The sequence below is a fragment of the Mytilus galloprovincialis genome, chromosome 2 (assembly GCF_965363235.1).
Source record: "Mytilus galloprovincialis chromosome 2, xbMytGall1.hap1.1, whole genome shotgun sequence".
Taxonomy (NCBI): Eukaryota; Metazoa; Mollusca; class Bivalvia; order Mytilida; family Mytilidae; genus Mytilus; species Mytilus galloprovincialis.
Genome location: NC_134839.1, coordinates 76136071 through 76152648, shown reverse-complemented (window position 1 = coordinate 76152648; position 16578 = coordinate 76136071). Strand labels below are relative to the sequence as shown.

Below are 16578 nucleotides of genomic sequence, written 5' to 3'. Positions count from 1 at the left end.
TTATTTCTGTATTATATGATAACCAATCACATTCACGTTGCATGTTTGCATGAAAATGGTCATGTATTAGTGAATTGTAAGGGCGATGCAACTTGAGGTCAGTGCGCGATCACGTGACATTATTATTTGTAAACAAATTTAAAACATGCTCCCCGCGTAACACGTGTCTGAATTATCCTTTCAAAGTGTTATGAATCTTTCAATCACTATTTTATGAAATATTTCTAGGTTTGCATATCAGTAGTCAAAGTGAATTAAACGTAGTTCTTAGTTGTGTTTTTTTATATAGAATTAGAAGGTAAATCTACATAAGGGGGTCTCATTTTTTTGTCATTTCCGGGGTCCTGCAGAACCCCATTTCCCGTTTTCACGACAGACCTCATTTCCCGTTTTCATGACACAATAATTTGACTTTCACGTTTCACGCTTGCGAAAAATTGTCAATATTGGTCACGCTTAGACCCAATGAGAACCACACACTAGTCAGTATTTAACTTCACCCAAAAAGATGACTCAACTTCCCTCTATATTTAAAACCTGCATACTAATTTAAATAGCATTTGCTCCCCTTGAACACTATTTGGCCCCTTCCGTGTCATTTCCCTTTAAATTTGCTGAAAAGTCATACTTTAAGTCCATTTACAGTAACGGCTAATATTTGATTTTACCATCTTAATTTCAATTTTCATATTGAACACATTTGACCATTCAATATGAGTTCCCATGTATTTTTGTCATATATGAAGGAGGTTTTAGGTCATGTTTTCCTAAACACCTTATTGCTATTTGTCTGTCTGGATTGTTAAAACCACAAAATCAAATATTGATGAATATGCAAGTTTTCAACAATCCCGGAACATTAACAAAGATGTGTGTGAGAGGGTGAAAATTACCCTTCTGATGTACTGATATTTTTAGCACCCCAAGTGAGAATCTAACTCAGGACTTTCAGCACTGTAGCCATCGGTCTTAACCACAAGATCACGAACTCACATTTGATGAACTAATTTCTTCTATATTAACTGTACGTGCATAAATTCTGTATTATTTGATAACCAATCACATTCACGTTGCATGTTTGCATGATAATGGGTTCTGTATGAGTGAACTGTAGTGTATTGCAAAATTAATGCAAATTGTGACGTCAGTGCGCCTTCACGTGACATAATTATTTGTAACCAAACCGGCTTCTCATGTAATGTAACGGTTTATTTCGTCCTCTGTGATATTTTATCCTGAGGATAATTTGTCACGGTAATTTTTTTCCAGGCATGGTATTTCATTTCACAGGTTGATTTTTCCCAGAGGAGTGAAAATCTATCAGATTTCTGTGTTATGCGGATAGTATGTACGGGTATATATTTGCCGTATTATATTTCACAGAACCGTGTGAAAAAGAGTCCCATTAACTACTATGTAAGTTACTCTCAATCAATATATACCTGACTATAATTATAAAATGTTTACAAAGGTAAGCAACTGTCTAGGGCCAGGTAAGGGAGGGGAAAAATTAGTATTAGTACTATTTCGCAGAACGATAAACAGATGCATAGACAGACCAAGGGGGTGGGGGAAATTTAGCTTATGACATATATGTAAGAAATCATTGAAGCTTGATGGGAGTGGGCAACCCTCTGGTCTATCAGAGCCCCCACACCTTTTTGAAAAGTTCTGGATCTGCCACTGAGATTTGCAGGTTTTCTTAGTAAAGATACCTTAAAATATCACAAACTGTGTGCTTTCCAGACCATAGTTTACATTTTTTTTCATATTTTGCCGTGTCAAAATGACCTAAATTTAAAGGACAGTATATAGACCCAAAAATGGTATATCACATTCTACACATCAAGATTTTAGCAGGAAAGACTGCCATTGGAGTTTTTAACCATTGTGACTTTTTAATTTGATCTACTCCACTAATTAAAGTCGTTGAAGTAGAATATTTAATGTAGGTTTGTCCACATTTTGGTATATATTAATACATGTTTAGAAATAATGTTGAGCCTGTTCCTAGATGCCTGTTATAGACTTCAATATTTATTGTTTATTGAAAATAAATGGAATCAATTCTTTCAGAAAAGTTTAATTCTATGGAAATGTATCCCCCCTTTTATAAGTTGAAAAGGCTACATAGAGGTCAATATACAGTCTCCAACAGAAAACCAAAAAAGGAAAAATAAAGTGAATTTTGGAGAATTATTAAATGTACATGCATTTGAAATATTTAAGATATATTGTTTCAATTTTTTTAGTTCTAGGTTCCACATAACTACCACTTTAGAAAACGATTTCAATGCTAAGTCTATTAGAGGGATATTTGATTTTCATTGGTTGTAAATATGGAATCTTATTCAGTGGCAAAGGAAATAGACACTGACAAGTCTTAGATAACATTTTATATAGTTTTGAATTTTTCTTCGTCAGTTGACTAAAATTAGATGGAGGTGTGTTCTAATTTCCAACAGAGGAGCAATCAACCTATATCAATATGTGCATGAAGCAAATTGATAGTTGCTAGATACTGAATGATTATATCCACAATAAAGGTTTAACCTGTGCATATATACTTAAAACAAGATAAAAAAAGTCATGTCTTTTTCAGGACTTCTGAATCCAATCATGTAGTATGGAATGTTATTGAGATATGGTTTGGGTGGATGGATGGTCATGAAGGACCTGTAGTACAAAGTATATCACTGGATTTAGCTCTTTGTCTAAGTGTATTATTAAAGTACTTTGCTTTGAGCTCAGTTCATTGTTATGCAATTCATTCTTTGTGAAATTAAGATTTGACAGACAACTCTAATGGACAAGGATTTGTCAAAGTAGTATCATCTCTATGTACAATGTAAGTATTCAGGAGATAAAAGCATTCTATTTTGATTTGAACCATACATTTTATAAAAAAAAGTGGGAACAAATTTACCGGACAATGCTACTCCCACTACTAGCAATATGATGCTAGGTTGTTTTAATACATCTGTATTGCCTGCTGATGACTCGGCCCTGAGTGTAAACGGTCCTTCAATTAGGAGGGAAAAAAATTATAAGGCCTATCCAGTCTAAGGGAGCTACCATTTGATTTTTATGGGGGGAGCTAGGATGAAATTTGAAAAAAAGGCAGGACAGGATTTTGAGTAAAAAAAAAAGGCAGGATGAGTAACTTGGCAAAAAAAAAAAGGCAGGATGACAATTGTTGTAAAAAAGTCAGGATAAGCTAAGAAAAAAAGAGGCAGGACCGAATAGACTGAAAAATAAAAAGGCAGGACAGAGATTACAACTAAAAAAAAAGGCAGGACAACATTTTTCATCCTAGCCCCCCCCCATAAAAATCAAATGGTAGCTCCCTAATCGATTTCTAAAACTATACTTCATTGCACATGTTCAACATTTTTATACAACCACAAAAAATTTGGGGTCGTAAATTGGTATCCTGTCCGAAAGATGGTTTCTGGATAATAACTTTATTATAAGTCAACAGAAATCAACAAAATTATAACACAACGTTTATAACCACAAAAGGAAGCTTGGGATTGATTTTGGGGGTTATGGTCCCTAAGGTTTAGGAATAAGGGGTACAAAGGTGCCCAAAACAAGCTTTAATCTAGTGTCGGTTTAAAAAGTTGTGTATAAGTATTTCAATTGTTCTGAAATTGTACCACAATGTTTAATACCATAAGTAGAAGGTTCGGATATATTGTGTGGGTTATGGGACAAACAGTCTAATAATTACGGACCAAAAACAAACATTTTTGTAAATTCAAGACCCTTAATTGGAGTTTGTCCAGAATGGTTCTTGAATTACCTAATACCAATGCTTTATGAAATCTTCTTTGAAAATTGGAGTTATCTTTCTTTGTTCAGTCAACTTAAATCAATTATACAATATACAATGCAATATTCACTTTATTACCAACTGATAAATTAAAGCAGTCATTAATAACCATTCAGTGATTGCAAGCACTTTCTAGGGTATGCCCTTTTACAAATGGAAAAATTATACATATTTTTAGTTTCTGATCTCTTAACTGAAGTTTGTCTCCTCTAAATGTTTCTCATTTCAGAAATTAAAAAGAAAATTTCTTTAGATATTTTTGTTTGAAAGGATTAATATTCAGCAGCATAGTGAATTGCTCCTAACACAAAAGCAAAACAAATATTTAAGTTCATTAGACCACATTCATTCTGTGTCAGAAACCTAAGCTGTGTCATCTATTTAATCACAATTCAAACTCAGAGCTGTTTCCAGCTTGAATGTTGTGTCAATACTAGCCCCAACTGTTCAGGCTTCGACCTCTGCAGTCGTATAAAGCTGGGCTCTGCGGAGCATCTGGTCCATTCATTTGTTTATTTTTCAATTTGTGTGAATTAACATAGTTACAGTAAATGCTAATTACTGCACTTTCATACCACAACAAATATTGTATTGGTACATGTATCACTCAAATGTGTATCCATATAACAAAAAAAATGAAAAGGAATAATTTTGCATTACCTTTTGAATACTATGACTTTTTAGATATGTAGACATATTAAGACTCATTAGTAGATGTTGATAATATTGGCTTAAAATGCTTGAAATTCTATCAGATTACTTTTGGAGCAGTTATGAGTTTTGAAATTAGAAAGATCATATCATATGCAACAAGTGTAGTAAGTTTCAAGTTGATTGGAATTCAGCTTCATCAAAAACTACTTTGACCAAAAACTTTAACCTGAAACTCCCACTTCCATTTTCTATGTTCAATGGACCGTGAAATTGGGGTCAAAAGTCTAATTTGGCTTTAAAATTAGAAAGATCATATCATAATGAACATGTGTACTAAGTTTCGAGTTGATTGGACTTCAGCTTCATCAAAAACTACCTTGACCAAAAACTTTAACCTAAAGCGGGACAAACGAACGAACGGACCCACAGACCAGAAAACATAATGCCTATCTACTATTGTAGGTTGGGGCATAAAAAATTTAATAAATAACACTCATAATGCTCAGATTGGTTGTCATCGTGCAACATAGTTAATAACACCATATAGAAAAAACATAGAACTCATTTTGTCATAAGACACTGTCAAACATCCATACATACTATCCACACTCATCTGTGTCCACACTTGTTCTTTTACTTAAATATTGGAGTAACAGATAATATATATTTCAATGCATTAGTCCAAGCAAATATCAATATTAAAATTTAAATACCTTTTGTTACCATCTTCTGTGTATGAGCTTAGATAAAACCCTTTTAGATCAGTTTGTAACGGTCCCCTAAATTCCATGGATAAAACATATTCATGATCTTTAAGTAAGTCATTACTTAAGTGAAAAAGCATGAACTGACGTTTTATATCATCTTCTATTCTCACTATTTTGATTGCTGGATCCGACTGTCTCTCAGATGTAAATGTAATTGATTGGTTATTTATGGTTAGCTGATTTACGTGTACTATTACAGTTTTGGTTGGCTCAGTACATTTGATTTTGATACTAATCTTTCCTTGGAAATAAAAGTTGATTTCTTCATCAGCGTCATAAAGATGTGGTGTAATTTCAAGATCATATTGAAGTGGGTACACTGTTTTAGGTAATCTAATATTATCTAAAGTTGTAACCGGCCGTAACGTAGATGCTACCACATTAGGCCGAGTTGATGATTTTGCTGTTGTGGCTGAATGCGTAGGTGATGTTGTCAATGATGCAATTGTTGACGCAATTTTTACCTGTGGACACACATTACCTGAAAGAATATTCAATATTATGTAGCAGAATTGGATTATACAAGTTATTTGTTTTGAACATGTACAAATTACCTGTTAAAATAATTTTTGCCGATTCTTCGTATCTAATTTAAGAGAAATTGTCCGCAAAGTTAAAACGAGTTTCTACTTCCAACAACCGCATGTTGTGGCATAACAGACTAGCAAATTGTATTGTCATTTGACTCCAGAGTTCGAATCTGACAGTCTCAAAATAAGTTTTGGGTACTGAATTTCGAGTATTTCATTTTTTTAAATGGACGAGAAGGACATAACCTGGAACTGGGCTTTGAGCTAGGTTTTGTTCATTTTAAACTGATAACTACTCTTACATCGTTTTGTATGCGTTTTGTAGTAATTTTAATTGTTTTTGTGCTATGTACCAACAGAGACATATAATACAAGGTAGTATATGTCTCTGGTACCAATAAGCCTGATGAGTCTTGAAAGTCATTTGCAATTGATTTACAATACACTGTGTGATTATGCTGTGTGTGCTGTTACTTCAGTCGTTGTTCACATCTTGGTAATCATTTGTTTTATGGAAAGTTGTCTCGTTTGGCAATAAAAGTTCATCTCCTCATTTTTATATTGACGTTGCGCACGATATTGGTGTCACTTTGGAAATATGGGTTAGAAGGCGGGCTATTCAAATTCAAGCTCTTATCCTATACAATAAATATCCATGTTATGCATATCATTCGAAAGGAAATAAACCACAGAAAGCAATAAAATAGATGATTTTGTGCTTTGTCTATTTTTTAATGAAAAACTTTGATCATTTCGATGCCTATAACGTCATTTCAATGGTGTCCCGCTGTTACAATTTTGTTTTATGTGAGTCTTTAAAATCCCAGTGCGGATTCATTAGTAAGTAAAATGGTTAAAAATTGTTTTAAACTGTAAGAGAAGGAAGATCGTCAAAAGAGTTTAAATAAAAAAGAGAAAAATTGTCCCAATTAGCTGCTCAACCCGTAAATTTTTTTTCTGTCTTCACTTTCATAAGATATAGCTGACGAAAATTGATTTTAATAATATCAGAAAAATTATACATGTCCCGAAGAAGCTATCTGAAGTCATCATTATGTAACTGCGGTCTTATTTTAAAACATCGTCATTTTTCCCGTGTCCAATAAAATGTCTCGATGGACAAAATAACACAAAGGATAATTCAGAGGCTTTTTATCAAACGAAATTCTACTATATTTCAATTTTTTAACACCTGTTAACTGATATGAATGGAAAATACATTTAATTTCCTTTAAAATGATATGATATGGACTTTTGTTTGAGTTGCAGGTAGAAAATCCGAAACGATCTAAGATGTCCAATGAAATGTCCCCGTAACCGTAATTTGACGTTCGCGATATAATAACGTTAAATTGTATACAAATTTTCTTGCATATTTGGCATAACATAATTTCATGAAATGGTCTGATCTATGTAAAATAAAGTTCTCGTTTAAAATGCATTAAAATACAGATATGCATTAATTCATGCATATAAGATGTCGAAATATTTAACTCGGATATTTCATAAAGACAAGACCTATAACAAAGAGATAACTTACTAATGATCACACACTCTTTATAAAAGCAAGAGATACATTGAAAAAGAAAATACGATCAAAAGTGAGATCTTCTTAATTATCCTCCTAAGCCAGATAGTACATGTAATTCCTAGCGTTGCTATTAAAAGATTCGAAGCTATACACATGAATGAAAATTCTCACAAAAAATTTATGAGAAAAAGTACACCTTAGTCGTGAACATTTCAGTAAAACGTGCAATCATTTTTTATTTTGTCGTATCGACTCATTTAACAAAAAGTTTTCAAATCAGAGAAATACTTGTATGTCATAAACATTTCAGTATATCTAACGATTATTTTTTTTTTTTTTATTTACTGTGAGTAGAAAAATTCCTAGTCATCTACCTAGCAATATGTGTATGAAAAATAAGGTTATTACATTTAGAAATATTGTGGGAGAATGAATATTATTTTCTCGAATCTCCAACAGAATTGCCTGGTACATAGGCATGTGATGAAACTAGTATATTGAAATTGAAACTTTTCTTCTACCATAATTTGAGAAGGAACGAAAGAAAGAGAGTGAGAGAGTAGTTGTCCGACATATATGATGGATGGCACACAAACATGTAGCAGCTAACTTCAAGGTATTAATTTACAGACACTCCCAACTCATTCTTGAAAAAAAATCAACCAATCAATCTGCTGTGTAAAGTAGATCTTTGTTTTATCTTCGCAGAACGCCACAAAACATAGCTTGAATATTAATTTTTACATCGCGATGACCCTGAAGGCATTCCGATGTATTGTTGCCATAGAGATTTGACTGGTAACCGATCGTATAAATACGCGGATATATTCATCGAGTGCAAAATAACATTTCTTATCGCTTGTTATAAATTCACTTCTTTAATGAATACTCATAAGAACAGAAATTGATAATACGAAAATATTATGTCGTTAGAAATATTTATATGCATTAAAATCTATGCACACGTACAGAAAATTTGTGTTAACACATGCGGAAGAATATCACAAGAAAGTTTTTTGGGAAAATATAAATGTCTACTCAAATCCAACCTATTGGAAAAATCGATTTGTTATAGAAGAGTGTCCACCATGCACTTGTACTGCACTTTTATTAGAATCGTAGAATAGAATGATATACAATTGGATGAAAATTATACACACATGTAACTGCTGTATACAATTATTAATATACATGTAATATATAACAACAAACCAGAGTATACGTATTTGTATCCCCACAATATGATAGATATTAAAGTAGTGAAGTTGAATTCCTAGTCATTTATTCACCATCCACGCACGAACTTGTCTCAGAAAAAAATATATCTCTGTACATAAATCTCAGCTTTCCGGTATACAAATGTGATTTTTTTCTGAGACAAGTGTTTTTGACCATCCACAAGAACTTGCGGTCATCCGAGGTTCAGTACTTCAGTACTTTGATTATTCTTTTAAAACAATGTAAAAACGAAACCAAAAAGATTGAAACCGAAAACATAAAAATAATCAGATGAATGTCAAAGAAGATTTAGTGTAAACCGATACTCAGTTATATGTTGAAAATGGAAGTGCTGAACCAAAAATATTGTATAGTACAAAAAATGCATGAAATGCATTCCTGGTCCATAGTTGTTTGCTTGAGAAAACACTGATCTATGTAAACATGCACATATAGCAGTTACTTAAACAATCAAATCTAGTAAAAAAAAAATGTATTATTCAAAATCGGATTTCGACCTGCTGGTAATCTGTGAGGTAGGTATTGATCTGTGTAAGAGTTTTCCATACAGCACGTATTTCTTTTTAAACATGATGCACATTTTATAAAGTTTTTTTGTTAGAGATTTTTGAAATAATGATATATTTAACATTTTCCATAAAATCGGGATTGATGTTAAGATCGATTGTGGACTTACTTATACGTTAAAATAAGTAATATGAATTAAAATGACTTTTTTGTAATTATAAGTCACTGTTTTTATTTTTTTTTAAATAAAACCAAATTCTGGGACTTTTATATTAACGTTAGTATAATAGTCCCAGGATTAAAGTGTTGATAAAATAAGATTATGAAAAGAAAAATAGCTTGCGATATACTACCTACATCTTTCACATAATCAAAGACAAATCAAAAAGCGTTTGAATATTAACGTTAATTGAGGGAGCGAAGTTACCAAATTACAACAAACAGAATAAACATGTAATTGGGGAAAAGAGACAGAAACAAGAAACGAAATATTTACAATTTCACTAGCAAAGATATGAGACGTCTTCTGGCAGAGAGAACATTCATTTGCTTAATTTTAAGAAATAGAAGAAACTGATTGTTGAAGGCCGTACAGTGACCTATAGTTGTTAATTTCGGTGTCATTTTGATCTCTTATGGAGAGTTGTCTCATTGCGGGCAATCATACCACATCTTCTTTTTGTATATTTAAATCATTTTACAAGACATCAAATTGTCATTTTGTGCTATTGTTGCAGGCAATTCTTCGCAAAAATAAAAAAATGTTCATGTATCTAAGATTTTGTTTTAATTCAATGGAATTTTGCATTTGCACCGGCTTGAAAAAATAAAACCATACAAAGAAGCAACTTCGAACATCTCTTTACTTTAAGCAGCATTTTCACATGAGTAGAATATAAGGTCAACGTTTGAAACTTTCCGTGGAACAACGTCAAAATCGTCGTTTTATTAGGAACGTCATGTAACGCTGAGTGGCACCAATACCGTGCGTAAATTTAAAATCACAGTGTAATTCAGGACATGCTGCTGTTAAATTTTGAAACAAACATTGCACATTTTATACATTTTCATAAACTTTTGTATTGAAGGACGTCACTAACCAAATTTTTTTTCCGACGTTGTCGGTATAGTTTCGGTTTGTACCCTTTGAACTAAAGGACGCTTAACTATGGCAACAGAATACGCATGCTCGAAAATCCTTTCTGTGATTGGAGAAAATGCTGTCATGGTGGATGATTTGGTTGTGTTTGAAAAAACGTCTCGTTAATTATATCGTGATGGAAAGCAAGTGAAAAACTATAAATATTGGAACTAGATCTTACAAAGATTTATATTTTTATTAAAATTATTGTTTCTCCAATAGCTCTTTGCATCCGTGACAGCTGTTTATTCTGGACAATTATATGATTTTTAATGTAAACTTTGTTGTACGAACGTACATGACTTTTAGAACGCACCTACGCATGTGAGATTTCCGCGGGGTTTTGGTGAATGTAAACAGAAAGATACGAGGACCGAGAATACTGAACACAAACAGAGAAAACGTTATTTAAACGGTATCTGTGTGCTTCTGAAGGTTATCGAAATGATAGTTTAAACATATACTCAAATTTAAATACGTCGGATATCTTTTTTAAAGATAGTTCTTCAATTGTTAACCATAAGAGCTGCATAAGAGAATTATTATGTCGTCTCTGTAACGAAAAGATATATATATCCAGTCGGACTTCGGATTTCTGGTGGAATTATATTACCCTGACTGACATTTCCATTTTTATGTAATTGTTATGCATTTTTAAATAAATGATGAAAAGGATTAAATGTATGGCAAGCCGTTTTGCTATTTATTCTTACTTCAATATCTCATAAACTTTATGAGATATCCTATATAGTTTATAAGATATCTTATATAGTTAATGAGATAGCTTTTATAGTTTATGAGATATCTTATATAGTTTATAAGATATCTCATATACTTTCCTTTCTAAGATATCTTCTTATGTTTATAAGATATCTTAAGTATACAATATATCTTGTATAAAAAATATTTATAAGATATCTTATAAACTTTAGAAGATATATTATATAACATATGAGATATTTTGTAAACATTAGAAGATATCTTATAAACTATATAAGATATCTGCTATATTATATAAGATATCTTATAAAAACAGATTATATAAGATATCTCATTTATTATATCAAATATCTTATATATTATATAAGATATCTTATATAGTTTAAAAGATATCTTGTAAATTTTATAAGATATCTCATATACTTTATAAGATATCTTATAAACTTTAGAAGATATCTTATAAAGTATATAAGATATCTCAGAAATTTTATGAGATATCTTATATAATGTATGAGATATCTTATAAAAATGAAATCATGTACGATATCTTATATATTAAAGGAGATATCTTATATATTATATGAGATATCTTGAAATTCGAATATATAGTAAAACGGCTTGCCATAAATGACTTGTGAAATACGGGAAATAGTCTGAAAAACACAGAGCCTTATTAGAAATAACAGTGGGGTCTATACCTATGGTTCAACTGGTACTTTCGCAAAGACAATCACAGTGTCCCTGCATCTTTGTTTGTATATGCCTATAGTGATGATAATTGTTAGGCTGTTATTATAGACCTTCAACTTTTATCTTATCAAATTGTCTACCGAATTTCTGGTCTCGTGTTGTTTGCAGTGCACCTGAATTGTATTTCACAACGTAATATCTTTTACATTTTTATATCTCTTGACAACTTGGATTTTCGGAAGTTATTTATTAGACCATTTAAAGTGGTTACTATTTGTGAATTAAATTTTTTGGTAGCTTGTTTTGTCGTTATCATAGAGCAGTGCTTACATTAAACAATTAAACGACTTTAAACTTGTCCTTCTATCGAACAAGTTGTGTTTTTAACACATACTTCCTTATACCTTCAAATTGAATCTAGTCTTGTCAGATTAAATTAGGAATTACTGCTTAGACACTTTACTGTTCAGAAAGGTTAAACGATACCCATCGGAAGGTTGGGTGTCATCTGACGAAGAGACAACACCAAGGATAACATAAACAAAAAGACAACCAATAGTCTTGAAATCATAGTATTATGCAGACACTAATAGGCCGGTGACCAAAGTCGGTATCATGAAATTTTAATCGTCAAAAATAGTATACCGCTATATTATGTATCATTCGATTCGAAAATATGTGTATTTTGAGCTTATGTTGGTCGTCAAAAGAAAATATTGTGCAGTTTTTCAGAAATCAATATCAAAGGTCATATGCCGTTTTAAAGGAAAAACAACATTGAATATCTAATTCCAATTTAAATACCTTTTAACATTAGAATTATTGAAATCTTCGATCTATTGTCTTCCTTATTCAATTTTCCACCACAAAGGTGGAAACCCATCATTAAATGAGTATGTTGTTGGAATCCGGTGAAACTCAAAATGTCCCCGTTTACAGTAATTTTTATATTCATTATTTGTCATTAAAAGGCTTTTAGGATTCTCTTTTTTCGTCTAATGCGTCTTAAGATATTTAAGTGCAGCATAATTTTAATAACAAGCCGAACTGAATGCCACTAATGATCTGTATTTGAAATCAATTTTACTGGCTAAAAGCTATGTTACGGCCAGAAATCGCCTTTAAATTGTAGCCAACAAAAGACACAAATCAATAATAAAATTTAACAATATTTATTATACAAAAGTTTACAAGAAGTATTACACAAATATTACTGTCAACTTAACTGTCAAAATATGAGTCCAATCTTTTATCTTTATCTGTATCCAGTTATCTTTCGGAATCCAATCTGAATATTACGGTCACAATCCAGTATGATGTTGTTTGTAGAATAAAATTGTCAATCCAAATGCTATGAATATTAATGTCTATCGATGTCTAAGTCCAAGTCCAAGAGTGAGTTTAACTTTAGTGTCTATATATATATATATATTTGTCATGGAAGATTCTAGAACAGTCTATAATGGAACATCCTAGAAAGTTACAACAGAAGTTTCTAGTAAAATGTAGAAGTTTATATAACGCATCTTTTATTAGTATCATTCTGGAAAGTTCCAATCATTCTGTAATTGTTCCAGTGATTTCTAAACTGCACAGTTCTAAGATTATTCTGTAAACAACTATCAGGCCACACAACACAAATCAGGCCAACATAAATAAATACAATAATTACAATATCATAACAGCTAAAATTAAAAAAAAAACCTGCACCATACGAATTTTTGACGACCAAATTTCAATTGAAATAAACTAGTTTTTTCTAGGACTGTGCCATTTTTTAGCCGTATACTATGAGGCGAAATTAAACTGTTTTAATAATCGACTTCTTCCTATTCCTTCACCACACAGAAATCCTTGTTTAGAATGTTCTAATACATTGTAGCTATTTAGTACACAAAAACTCTCTATGATCAAAGAAAGGACTAAACAGAAGCTCTGGATTTTTAGGTCAGCATTCAGGCAATGTACAGAGTTCTCATCTAGATAGCCAGACATAAGACAATAATCTTGTCATCATTTTTGTAGATATTTAACAGGCTTAAGCATCCTGTCAAAATTTCAGAATTATGAACTTCATATTCGCGGGTAACCCATGTTTCTACCATTGGTATCTTTCATGTCAAACGATAAAAAGGTGACCACCATACATGCATGTCATTTCAAAACTGTTATTAAGTTTTTTTTATTTTTTAGTAAAAAAAAGCGTTTAAACACTTAAAATATAAACTTTATTAAACGAATAACTTAAACATTAAATACCAAATATTACAAATAACGGAACGTTTGAATAAGTCTTTGTTTCTACTATACGATTTTAATTCCACAAATAAAAACGTCAATTAAAGTAATCGTAAAAGATGCTAATAAATACTTACATATTTTGTCTTTATTGTCTTTAACCATTTTTCTGCAGATTTCAGTTTGCGTTTTTTCGTTTTTCAGTGGATCAGCATTTGAAACCCCTGGCTGACCGGGGAAATTACATTCAATCTTCCTGTTTTCTGCAAAATGAACAATTAATCCAACCCCTACTGCTAAAACTAAAGCAAGTAGTACCAAAACGAATCCTGTCGAGGTTTTAACCCTACAGCTATTCCGCTCTTTGTGTACGGATTCATTGGAAACACCGGCTATTTCAGACATAGCATACTTCCCCATGTCGGAAAACACTATGTTCTCCGAGGAACTCATACCTGTCCGCAGACCTCAATAGAATCAACACTATCTTGAAGTTTAAATTTGCTTTAAAGAAATTACATTTCTTTTTACATAAGGTAGGTAGTTAAATGAAATGGTAACTAAGATTAAACCGTTATCTCTAAAGTGGACAATTGATGGCTCACCAAATTACTTTAAGCCTTTTACAGATGGAATTTGTTTGATTTGCTATGTCTGAAATAATATATATATGTAGGACTCTAAAGTGCGATGGTACTCTAAAGTGCGATGGTCTACGCTAAAGTACGATGGTGTATCACGCTAAAGTGCGATGGCTGTTTGTTCGCTAAAGTACGATGGTTTATCACGCTAAAGTGCGATGGACTGAAAGGGTAATGTTAAAGGGCTTAACGTATTAAAGAACACGGATTTAAAAAAATATAGTCTTCTTGCGAAAGCTAGTACAAGGTTTTATGACATATTTGATAGGCTTTATAATTACCGATAGGCTTAAGTGATCATTGTTTTAAATTAATAAGAACGACCACGTAATTATTGCTAAAATGGTAATTTAGGTGCGACAAAAATCTATATATCCTGTATATGTGTTTTTTTAATTCAGGCTGGTATCCCATATTTGGATAATTGGTGTAGCTTGCCGTTCACACAGTCTATCACTAATGTGAACATCTCCTCTCAAAGTCGTCCTTGTAAATTACAAATACAAAATTCGTTCTAATTTTTTAGCAGACAATTTATGATTTAGGCATGGAAACATGACGTACCTTTATTTTACCGACTTTACTTTTCATTAAAATCAATATTTGAACGGGGACGGCAAAGTAAACTGCAACATAAACAATGATTTCAATGTATCCGTTAGCATCAAATAGAAACAGGATAAAGGATATTTATAAATAAATGCGTATACTTTTGTATCTGTATAGTAAGATGGTCGACTGCAGGACAAAAGTCCTTCTTCTAGCACCGAAAAAAACCCACATTTGCTTCAGCCGACAAAACACAGTTATCATGATTAAATTGAGTAAGTCATGGACATTTGCTTTAAAGTTGTTAATCAAATATTCTACATTTATCTTTCGGCATGTTCATTTTTGGTTTGTATAAAAGTTTGTTCACGTCATAATCCATAGTATGTTTATTACGTCTATACTTTCGCGGACCATCGCACTTTAGCGTGTGTAGAGCATCGCACTTTAGCGTGACCATCGTACTTTAGCGCCCCCATCGCACTTTAGAGTACTACATACATATATATTACAAGAATTGACAAAAAAGTGGAAGAGTAATCATGATTGAAACAGCAGCAGCATCAACAAAAACAAGTCAACAGTAACAGAAAAAACAACCCCAACATCAACAAGAACATCAACGAAATAAAATGATATTAAGAGGACCTTTCTCTTTGAATAAAATCTTTTTGGAAACATATGTAGCAATAGTTACCTGCAAAAACATTAGACCAAAATTTATCATAGGGTGAAATGGCCAACTACGGAATAATCGGGAACAAATACACATACACACTTTAAAATCAGACAAACTGTATTATTAAGCATATATAATATCATAAAACGTATATGGAGCAATAAAAAACCAAACGGAAGTATGCAGCACAATCGTAGTATCGAAAGCTCTCATTTTCTATCTCAACTAAATGACGACTATAAAAATTTCCCTCCATGCACTAACCTCAAATAAGCATAAGAAACATACCAATTTGAAATTCATAAGAAATATGAATAAGAAGCTAGATTACAAAATGACAATGAGAAAAAAACCGGATAAGTGACTTTTCTTATGGTCATAATTCTTGACAAAAAAAAGATGTGATGCTTCGTTTCTTATATGATTTGTACAAAGTAGCTATTATAGTGTGTCAAGTCTTTGTTTGTGGAGCAACATTTGGGGATTCTCACTATTTTTGTTTATTTAGAATGTACGAATTTAATTACAGCAAAATAAGAACACATTTTATATCAAGTTTGATAAAACTAGTCTCATAAGGTAAATGTTTCTTTCATTAGTTTAAGATGTGATCAGAATGATGTACATATTCCATTCATTACTCCAGGATGTGATCAGAATGACGTACATATTTCACTCATTATCCCAAGATGCGATCAGAATGATGTACATATTTCACTCATTACCTCAGGATTTAATCCGAATGATGTAAATATTTCACTCATTACCCAAGGATTTGATCAGAATGATGTACATATTTCACTCGTTACCTCAGGATTTGATCAGAATTGTGTAAATATTTCACTCATTACCTCAGG

At 31.9% G+C, this 16578-nt stretch overlaps 1 protein-coding gene across 1 annotated transcript in view; it reads right to left on the bottom strand.

Moving 5' to 3' along the window:
- The window catches only part of LOC143064420 (uncharacterized), a 135894-nt gene extending 121536 nt beyond the window's left edge, over positions 1-14358 (bottom strand). Inside the window, exons 1-2 of the mRNA XM_076237236.1 lie at positions 13990-14358; positions 5203-5737 (exon numbers count right to left, since the gene is read on the bottom strand). Coding sequence (XP_076093351.1) covers positions 5203-5737; positions 13990-14305 — 851 coding nt within the window. The 5' untranslated portion in view covers positions 14306-14358. The remainder of the gene's footprint in view (positions 1-5202; positions 5738-13989) is intronic.
- Between the last annotated feature and the right edge of the window lie 2220 nt (positions 14359-16578).